This window comes from Phaseolus vulgaris, chromosome 11, assembly GCF_051622355.1.
Source record: "Phaseolus vulgaris cultivar YP4 chromosome 11, ASM5162235v1, whole genome shotgun sequence".
Taxonomy (NCBI): Eukaryota; Viridiplantae; Streptophyta; class Magnoliopsida; order Fabales; family Fabaceae; genus Phaseolus; species Phaseolus vulgaris.
Genome location: NC_143508.1, coordinates 32,710,868 through 32,721,456, shown reverse-complemented (window position 1 = coordinate 32,721,456; position 10,589 = coordinate 32,710,868). Strand labels below are relative to the sequence as shown.

At 36.5% G+C, this 10,589-nt stretch overlaps 2 protein-coding genes across 4 annotated transcripts; one reads left to right on the top strand and one right to left on the bottom strand.

The window, feature by feature from the left end:
• Positions 1-52: 52 nt before the first annotated feature.
• Positions 53-3,019, bottom strand: LOC137831962 (uncharacterized). Of its 3 annotated transcripts, XR_016517784.1 has the most exons (4): positions 2,810-3,013; positions 2,664-2,708; positions 1,964-2,401; positions 53-831 (listed from the first exon to the last, which is right to left on the bottom strand). XR_016517784.1 is itself a non-coding variant. In XM_068639898.2 (3 exons), the coding sequence occupies exons 1-3, from the start codon at positions 2,960-2,962 to the stop codon at positions 2,015-2,017; spliced, it is 582 nt and encodes a 193-aa protein (XP_068495999.1). In that variant the 5' UTR covers positions 2,963-3,019; the 3' UTR covers positions 1,863-2,014. The 3 variants fall into 3 exon arrangements, 2 of the variants coding, with proteins under 2 accessions (XP_068495999.1, XP_068495989.1); XM_068639898.2 differs by lacking the exon at positions 53-831 and having other exon boundaries at positions 1,863-2,398; positions 2,810-3,019; XM_068639888.2 differs by lacking the exon at positions 53-831 and having other exon boundaries at positions 1,863-2,401.
• A 6,751-nt stretch (positions 3,020-9,770) lies between these two features.
• On the top strand, positions 9,771-10,308 carry LOC137821291 (auxin-induced protein 15A-like). Its single transcript, XM_068625809.2, has one exon. The coding sequence runs from the start codon at positions 9,868-9,870 to the stop codon at positions 10,144-10,146; it is 279 nt and encodes a 92-aa protein (XP_068481910.1). The 5' UTR covers positions 9,771-9,867; the 3' UTR covers positions 10,147-10,308.
• Positions 10,309-10,589: the final 281 nt, after the last annotated feature.

Genomic DNA, 10,589 nt, shown 5'->3' with positions numbered 1-10,589 from the left:
TAATACTAATAATATTTAATACTAATAATACTAATAATACTAATAATATGTGATCCTGCCTGTTGACCGGAACGCTGGAAACTGCCTCGTCAAAGGATCGACGTGCGCACCGCTTCAAACCTCCGTTCCTCTTCGAGATCCACCTCAAGAACCTGCAAAGAAACAGAGCGACGCCGCTGCGGCCGATCGCACTCCAACGCCCAAGTCAGTGACCGAATCACCAAATACTAAGAGAACAGGAACCGTGCAAATCCTCTCTCACAGTAAGCTCTATAACTCGCAAGCGTAAATAGTGTAATCTGAACGTGCGTACCTCAGAAATTTCGTTGAGAACTCTTATATACCTGGTTGCTTTCTCTCTCCTGGCAGTTACAGACTTGGACACGTGGCTCGCATCCAACTGTACACGTGCCATCATCTGGAGCCTCCTTGACTTGGGCGCTGCTTTTGACTCTCTTTTTGGCTAAGTTATTTATGCATGGTGCTGCCCAGTACATAGCTAACTTGGGAGTGCGATCTCTACTGGAACTGGCGAGTTAGGGTGCCTTCATACACCTTCCCTGTGGTCTCACCGGCCGCCTTCATAATCTGCACCACCTTCATCTCTGGCGATGTGCTTGCTCTGGCGATCTCCAATCACTAGGTCGCCTGAGTTTACATCTGGCGACTTCATCTTTAACCTGGTGATCGCCGATTCTGGTATGCTGGAGATCGGAACACGCCAACTTAATAACTGGCGACTTCACGAGCCCCCCGACTTCCTTCCCTTCTGCCAACCTGGCGCCTTGTCCACACGCCCACTGTAGCTGGATGCCACGTCATCACTTCCGACTACCAGGGCGGTACAATATGAATATAATATTAATAATATTATTAATAATATTAATAATATTAATAATATGAATAATGTTAATAATATGAATATAATATGAATAATGTTAATAATATGAGTATAATATTAATAATATGAATATTGAATATAATATTAATAATATGAATATTGAATATAATATTAATAATATGAATATAATTTATATTATTATTATTATTATTAATATAATTATTATTAATAATATGTATAAATTATATTAATAATAATATGTATAATAAAAATGGTAATATGAAAAAAAAACTTGTTTAGTTCAGTGGTTAGAGATTTTTTTTTTAAACCAAACAATAAATGAAATTGTTAGTTAATTAACTTTGTTTCTTGTTATATTTTATTATATATTTTACTAGTACTTATGAAAAAGAGTTTTATTAAATTAATAAATTATAAATGTTAATAAATAATTGTAAATAATTTAATATTTAAATTACAATAGTTAAAAATCACGTATTATACTTTAAAATCTATTAGAACGATAATCCTTAAAACATTATATTATAACAAGAATAATAATGTCTAGACCAGTATTTACATTGAAATTGTTTTTAATTAGACATTACGAAATTTTAATTGACATAAGTCATAATTTTAAAAATTCACTTTTAAAAGTAATGCAACGTATAAATAAGACTTCTATCTTATATTTTATGACGATAAGATCTATGGTATATGTCAAACTGTCATGCACGTATATAATTATGTTTGTAAGCCACCGTATAATTTATATACTATTCAATCCAACTTAATTCAATAATACTATTTATTTTATGTTTTATTATTCCAATATTGTTTTTGTATATATATATATATATATATAATAAATGTTATCCAAAGATTAAGTGGTATAATATTCAGGTATTGTAAGATATTTTGCTTTGAAGAAAGGAAAATCATCAATGTTTCCACTTGTAGTGTGTTATGTTCGTTGAGTATTTAATATTTCGAAAACCACTTGACATTTGGGTGAGACGCATTTAGAATCTCTCACTTTATCTAAAGTTTTAGTAGTCATACGTAATAGACCAATTTCAATTCCAATTTAAATGGTGTAACGCTTTGGAAACATTAACATACCATAACCAAAAAAAGGAAAGATGGCGAAGGATGCAGTGGTGATTCATCCACTTAGCAGGAAGCCAGAGAAGCGGAATCTACAGCTGAGGCAACAGAGTCCAGAGCGGCAACCTTACTCTTCTTACGCTTCGGCACCATTTTCGTCGGTTTCAGCCTTCCTTGGAAATTTTCAGGGATTAGGTCACGGGTTTCGTCCATCCTCTTCGACTGCCTCCCGAATCCGAAGCTCTGATCGGAGGAAGCAGGCAACACGCTCTTGCCTTCCGAGAGACTGATTCTCTCGACGGAGGTTACGCAGCACTCTTGCCATTTCAGCTCTGCCAAATCTGCCACCACGTCCTCCAGTGCCACTGCCGCGAACGCCGAAACGCTGTCACACAGGGTCGAACGCGGCACATCTACAAGATCCAGCGACTCCACCGCCTCCACTAGCACCTTCTGCGCAAGGAATCCAGATAGGTTTTTGCAATTTCTCAAGACGGAAACCTATTCGATAACCATCTCCTGTTGTTGGGAGATTTGTGGACAGAGAACTAATAAACTAAGGCAGTCTAGAACTTCTAATCTTAAAACGTGTTTAATTTAAAAGGAATTGAAGAATAAAAAATTAAGAACAAAACGGTAAAAGTAGGCAACGTTTCCGGCGAAATATTGTTAGTAACCAAACAGAACATAAGATTAGCGTGATGGAGAATAGAACCTTGGGAGCGTGATGAATTTTCTTGAAACCGTGAATGCGGATGACCTGTGGCAGAAGGAAGAAGAAAAATAAGAATGAAATGCAGAGTGTTGAGAGAAAATTGTCAATGAAAATAAGAATTGAAAGGTACATAGAATGAATGGAACCTGATTGAGTTGATTGATTGTTAGGTGAAGAGTTTGACGAGAATGAAGGAGGTGGAGATAGTCCTCCAGCAACACTTTGTCCTTCTTCGAAGGCCGTTTCTTCATGGAGCTTCCTTGCGATTGCGGAATCGTGGTTGCTAATTCTTCTGCCATTGTTTCTGAACAGAATGAGAGAGGAAAGCCTCACCTTTTATATATACTATTGCGCGCGTTAAATGTTGGTTAACAATTACTAATTAAATAAATAGATAAAGCATATATAATATCATTACTCACATGACTAATTTTTCATTTCATTTTTAAGTGAATGATTGATTAGAGAATACAAGTGTAGGTAATTTATGAAGAGTAGTGTACAAGTTATAATCATGCTGTAGGATAAGATGTCATCATAGCTATCCCACAGTCCTTTCTCAGCAGCTACATCATTGCAAAGGTATGCCCAATTTGCTTCATGGTGTCGCAAAACAGGTGGTCTTCGTCGAGGGCAATGAGCCTGTCCTTGTCATTGTTGGACAAGAAAACATGTTGATAAGTGTCTAATTTCAGTAATATTTCATATTAAAATATAGGCACTTATGAGAATTTATTGCTAATTTACATATAAAATAATCCCTAATTTATGAATTTATACCTTTTTACATTTTTTATGATCTTTATTTGAATAAGAGTATTTTATTCCCAAATTTGGTGTTAATTGCATATTTCTAAAGAAGATTGGAGATTTGGATTAAAGATGAATGATTTGAGCCAAAAAGATAAAGATAGAAGGTCCCAGAATGAAAGAAAAAAAAGAAAGAAAGAAAGATTGGGCCTTTTTATGTTTATCATTTAGCCCATTAGCGCGACACAATAAACAACCTAACACTAGAAAACTAGGATAAATAGAGGGCTAGAGGCTCAACCTTAGTGTGCCAGATTGAGAGGAAAACACCATAGAGTGAATTGTAACCCAATTGGGAGAATGGAAGGTGATAGAAGTATGCGTGGCTAATTCTACCCTTTGGGATTGGGAGTAATCTGCTCAAACTCTTATGTATTGAGGTGATATTTTATATATTAATATTCAGTTCTTGATTGATTATTGGTATTGTTGTTTTACTTTTAATTCTCCGTGACAAATTGAGAATCTTAAATCTGACCGGGAGGTATTTTTAGGGTTCGGACCTAAACAACAATACTTAACATATTTGAGTGCTAGGAATAGACTTGAAATGTTAATTGCTATTAAACGTCTGAGCTTCGTTCTAAGTTGTTCTTATAAGTATGCGAGGGATCGATAGTTAGGGAACATTCTTAAGGATTTTATATGCGAGGAATCGATATAAATGATTTTTATACGGGTATCAATTTCAATTAAAGAACTTAATATTAACATGCTAATTAAAATACATAAGAGTGAGAGAGATGAAACTTAATCCCAATTTTTCCAATTGAAGCAACTAATTCTTTGTTTGTTTTCTTATTGATCAGTGCCAACATAATCACTTCACACTATTTTTTATTGTTCTGTTGTTATATTTAGCGAATATTGTACTCGATGATTCACTGTTCTTTGTGGGATCGATATCCGTCCTTAGGGACAATTATTACTTCTGACAAACGCGGTGCACTTGCCGTAAAAAGTCATCACATGTTCACCATAGCGTCAAAGCTCGAATCCCACAAGCTCTTCCTCTTATAGCTCTTCGCTTCGCCTTCTTGGATGACAATTACATCTCGGTGCGGGGCCTGACCTTCTGAGGAAACAACGTCCTGATGGGGCCCTCGACCATCCAAGTGAGAATGCTCAGTAGGGGGAGCAGTTGCTTTTCTTTTTCTTTTAAAATCAAGCCCTGAGGTGGTGTCCTCCTCCTGCTCAGTTAGGGCTTGAGTAATGGTGACTGAAGCTTTCTTTTTCTGAGTTAAAGAATCCGTGGGCATGTTGGCAACTGTCCTAATTTTTTTAGCCATCTCGGCTAGCTCCGCCTTGCAGATATGGGTCAACATTCTTTTTGCAAAGTAAATAAGTAAATGGTTAATAAGTAGTAGCAGAGTTATTTTCACCAAGAGTGGAAATGAGGAGTACCAGTATAAGCTTTCAGTGTATCAGGAATGTACTCTTTGGTTGTTAAGTAGAAGGTGTCGAAGACGACCTTCAAGCTCGACAAGAACTGGAAGATCCCTTGATCTTTTGGTGATAGATCTTCTAGGCATCGAGCACTCTGGAATCTGGGCTCAGGGGTCCAATATAGGGAAAATCCATCCAGAAGGGTTGGATCTCCTATTGAGGCTCGAACTTTAACGAATTTGCCTTTAAAATTCTTATATGAAGACTGGAAAAGGGAAAGAAGGGCTCTTCTAGGGCACCGTTCAGGGACACCCACGATTTACTACTTGTGTGTTTAGCTTCAAAGAATTATAAAAAGACTCCAATAGACGGTGAGATGCCGAACTGAGTACACAGAATAATAAAAGCACGAATGAATGCCCAACTATTAGGGTGTAGCTGGGCAAGGGAGACATTGAGCTTGGTCAAAAGCTCTTTTTCGAAGATGGACAAAGCAAGATGTAAAAGGACCTTTTTGAAAAAGGTAGCATAAAAGAAACAGAACGGACCCTCGGGGTCCGAGGACTCATCACAACAGATGAGCTTGCCCTCTCTACACTCTACGGTTTTTACATGACTCTCATATCTCTTATTCATGGTACAACCATTCTCTCTTAACTCTCTAAGGCACAAATGGGTGGTATAATAAGATGTTTCTTTCAAAAGATCGTTTTTGGCCCAAGGGTACATAACACTGTAATCCATCGCAGAGATAACTAGCACACAAGCACAAACACAAACAAGACACAAGCAGTTCAGAGCAGAGAAAATGAATCCAAAGGAAATCACAGTTCAAACAAAGAAAGCGAGTCCAGATGAAATAATTGTTAAGACAAAGAAGGCGAATCGAAAGAAGGAAAATAGATATTAGATGAAGGAAAATATCTGGTGTGATAGCTGATTGGAAAGAAGAAGTGTGAAGGAAGCTTTCTGGTGAAGGAGAGGTTTGAGAGCACAAAAGTGTTGAGGTATGAAGGTTACGTGAAGAGTAAGTAGAGAAATGGGTTTTTTAGCGTTTAAAGAGGGAAATGAAGCGATAGTGCTTTCTGGCCGTTGATGCCATGCCACGTGTACGCTCACAATCTAGTATGGTGAGACATCTCACCAGAAATGCTTCCACAACCGCGCCTCACCTTCCCACTGGGGAAAACGTCGTGTCATCCGCCAAATGCTGGTAAGCCTGTTCGCCTAGACAAGCTTGAATCGAGCCTGGGAGGCTTGTGTACTGGACAGGATTGCTCAGGACCTCAGTCCAAGCACTTTGGTATGGTCAGCTTGATTTTTGGGCCAACATGGGCCCAAAGGGTGGGCCAAAAGCTCGACCCAAGTGCTGGAGTAAGACAACTCGAAAAATATAGTTAAAAATAGAAGGAACATTTTGTTTGTTTATATTACATACGGTAATTAAATGCAAATAAAAGTTGTTGAGAATAATGTTGTTAGCACCTGATAAATAGTGAAGCACATGCAGACAAAATATTTTCCTGTTGTTGGCACCCGAGAATAATGGTACACATGTAGACAAAAAAAATTTCTATTGTTAGCACCCGAAGATAAGAGATGCACGTGAACAAGTGATTTTTCTATTATATTTATATGACTTTCTATTGAGATTATGTTCTCATTAGTAGAAGCTGTTGAAGGGAAATCTATAAAAGGGGCTTGAGACCCCGTATAGGTATGCTATTTCTGAATACTTGAGACTGAAACTGAATATTTATTTTGTATGCTCTCACTTAGTTGATCGTCGGAGTGTGATCAACAGGTAGAGCCCCCTCTGTTCCAGCGAAGAGTTGTTCCCGTGCACCAAGAGGAGACAGACCAGAAGCGGAGCTCTCCATCCAGTCCAACCGAGATCAACCGGCGAGAACACAACCGACAATACTATTATTTTAATATTTTTTCATATCATTTAATTAAAAATTTACTCTTATATCTAAACCTATCACATAAAAAAGTAAGCATCATTTCCCTTTTATTCGTTTCATTTTTAGTAAATGATTGATTTGAGAATATAGAGTTAAACACAAGAGTAGGTAATTTATGAAGAGTAGTGTACAAGTTATAATCATGCACAGCTCTTTGCATCCTAATGTAGCCTTCTTCACCCCATTCTGTTCCTCATGAGTTCTTTACCAACCAATACTTTCTCCCATCATCACTAACACCATATCCCACAGCAGTCACACCGTGATCCAACTCAGTTCCACACGAACCACTGAACACACCACTCTTGTAAAACTGAAAGTCAGACCCTTATAGGGGTAATTCACTTCAGTGTTTATTCCATGATTTTTTATGATGAATTTGAAAGCATCATCCATAAAACCACCTTCACACCCTTGGTCCACACCTTTTGTGTCACAGTCAACAAGTTCTTGTTCTGACAAAGAGATCAATTTTCCAGAAGTCAGTGCATGCATTCCTTCTGTTGCTGCAACTCTTTCTTGTACGTACGTACGAGATTAGATTCTTGTTGTGCTGTTATGGACAAATTGTTTGTCAAGCGTAGATGCTTCCAACTACCATACTGCCAAACTACCTTTCAAGAGGACTGTGCGTGTTGGAAAAGTTTTGGAGCAATAAAAAATGGAGCTTTCAAAGATTTATCAACTGTGCAGGAAAATTGCTAATGCATAACCAAATAAAAACTTGGAATCTTCTAAATCAAATTGATAATATATATTTACTTTCTAAGTTATATCGAACATAAATACAGAAAAATATACACTTTAACATAATTTAACTAATAATTATATTCATATGGATACTTATATATAAAACTTTTAACCACTACAATGTTAAATTAATAATAATATCATAACATTCTTAGTATGGATAAAATATTTTGATAATTATCCACTAAATAGTCCCTTTGTTTGGTATAGAGGACAGTCATTTCCAATATAGATATTCGGTTATGCATTAGCAGTATGTATGCATGCACATGAAACAATCAAATTTCCATACTTTTATAATTCCAAACTTTGAACTACTCCCACACTGTACAATAGCCACTTGCAAATAATTTGACAGATAATTATTGGTTTAATATTCAACGTAAAATTGTAGAACAAACAATCACTCACACTCTCTCTAGTATATTTCTTTCTGTGGTGCATATTATAATTCTGAGAGAGCATCCTATTTATAGGCTTTAGGAAGCTCTTTTAGAAAAATCTTCATTATTACCTTAAAACCCCACTAACAACATAATTAAAATCCCACTCACAACTTTTGACCTTTTACATATCCAAACTCATTCTACTCTTTTCTAGTAAGTTCTAATTTTAAAACCCACAAATTACATTAAAGTTTATTCAACAAAAATACCATCAAATACTTATAATCATATAGGCACTTATGAACTCAACGACCTGCAAACCATTACTGGCTAGGAAGATGTCCCACCTGTTGAATTATGATACAATGTAGACTTTAACCTAAAGCCATGAGGACATAAGTGAATCAAGGAGAAAAGTAGGAAGGCACAGGTGTTATTGAGAGAGAAAATTGAATTGTATGAAACAATTGTAAATCATTACAATGACACAGAAGGAAGGTTTGTGTATATATAGTATTGACAGAGTGCGGTTTAAGCACACAAAGAAATGCTCTAAGAAATATGAATTTGTCATTTGAATGGTCTTTCCCCTCTCTTCCTCAAGAAAGGGAGATCTCTACAAGTTGAGAAGACGTCTATGTTACAAAATGTCTTCATTAATCTATGTCAGTGTCCAAAAGTATACTACTATTTGTCAATTGAAGCAACACGTTATACGTCGGAAGACATCTTCACTGCAAGGAGTTGACAGGCCACAAATAATGGGATGTTCATATCCGAACTCTTCAACAGCTTGATTCAACAAGTTCTGAAATGAAGGTTGATTCAAGTATGATAAGGGGACTACAAACCGCTTCATTTTCTCTCCTACATAGACTGCAAGATAGCCCTTTGGCACATCCCCTGCTTTTGAAGATGCTTGATTTGTTGCAAATAATGCCTTTCGGATACCACGTAAACGAAACCCCATTGTGTTGATTCGGGATGAGAATAAGCTCTTGACTTTTGAATGCTCTAGGATGTGAATGATCTGTGTTGATACTATAAATTAGCCATGAATATATAGAGAAATGAATAGATAAGACACCATTGGCTGCATGAATTATTGAAGGAGGGTTACGCAATAGGAGTAATTGGACCAATTGAAAGACAAGGGCACATGGTGTTGTCTGATTAAGGTTTAGTAGTTGTTGTCTGTCACTGTGATACTATTTGATGATACATCCAAGAGATATGTAGTTTTGAATGGAAATGTCAAACATGAGGTTATCAGGTGGATAATTTGACGATCATTATCGCAATGCACTCCCACTCAGTTTCCTAATCCCTGAAAACGACTTCTGCGGCAATACCATGTGATATTGTTTTCTTGAGTCATCTCATGGCCAACTGTGAACATTATATGTAAGGTTTGGCTCTGTCCTATACCTCATAGCTCCACTGTGATAATAAGAGAACCAACGCTGAATAATTGTCCATATCACAAGGCATTATGAATCACATTTGATGTACATTAAATTCTAAGAAACACAGCATGATATTTGAATAACCCACCACCCTGAATAAGCTAGTGTCGATAAGATCAAATTACACTTCTTTTTCGTAGATCCAAAAGGTGGGTCATTTCTACTATGTACATGCTAACATGATACGTTGATTATTAAGAAAAGTCCTCAAAGACAACACCACATGCCATGTCTCTCATTTGGTCCCATGAGTCCTATTTTATTTCCCTCTTTCACCAATAATTCAAGTAACCAATTCATACTTTTTGCATAATCTTTTATCTGTATATATATTCACTTATTCAAGCATTTAGGATCAATACAAATCATTCACATCCGAAAGCATTCAAATTTCCCAAGACTTCTCTTAAATCCGTTATCTTCTGAAATCAATACAACAATGGGTTTTCGTTTACCTGTTATCAGAAAGGCCTTATTCGCAGCAAATCAAGCATCTTCTAAAGCAGTGGATGCACAAAAGGGCCATCTTGCAGTCTATGTTGGAGAGAAAATGAAGCGGTTTGTGATTCCCGTATCATACTTGAACCAACCTTCATTCCAGGAGTTGTTGAGTCAAGCTGAGGAAGAGTTTGGATATGATCATCCAATGGGTGGCCTCACAATTCCTTGCACCGAAGATGTCTTCCAACGTATAACTTCATGCTTGAATTCACCTTAAATCTCACACTTTAGGAGACTAACATAGATTAGTAGAGGCATTTTGCACAATACGATCTTCTGAGCTTCTAAACATCTCCCTTTCTTGCAAAAGAGGGAGAGAAACCGAATTACAAAATCTTTGTATATAATTTTTTTAATTAAATTGAATTCAACAACTCAAGCGGCTTCTCTGTAGTTTCATTTTTAGTTTAAATCTGCACTTCAATCTGTATGACCATGCTTCAATTCTGTTTAAAAGCAAGACTTTATACTGATAAGAAAAAATTCATGTAAAAAAAGTAAATTTATCAAGAAATATACACATAATCATTTTGTGAACTTTATGAAGTAAATTTATAAAATTGTGCTTTACATCAACATTTCTTCTTTTATGAATAATAGAGGTGGCCTACTCCTGTTACGAAAGCTTTCCCTTATATCATTCATGAATGCTATGTCTCA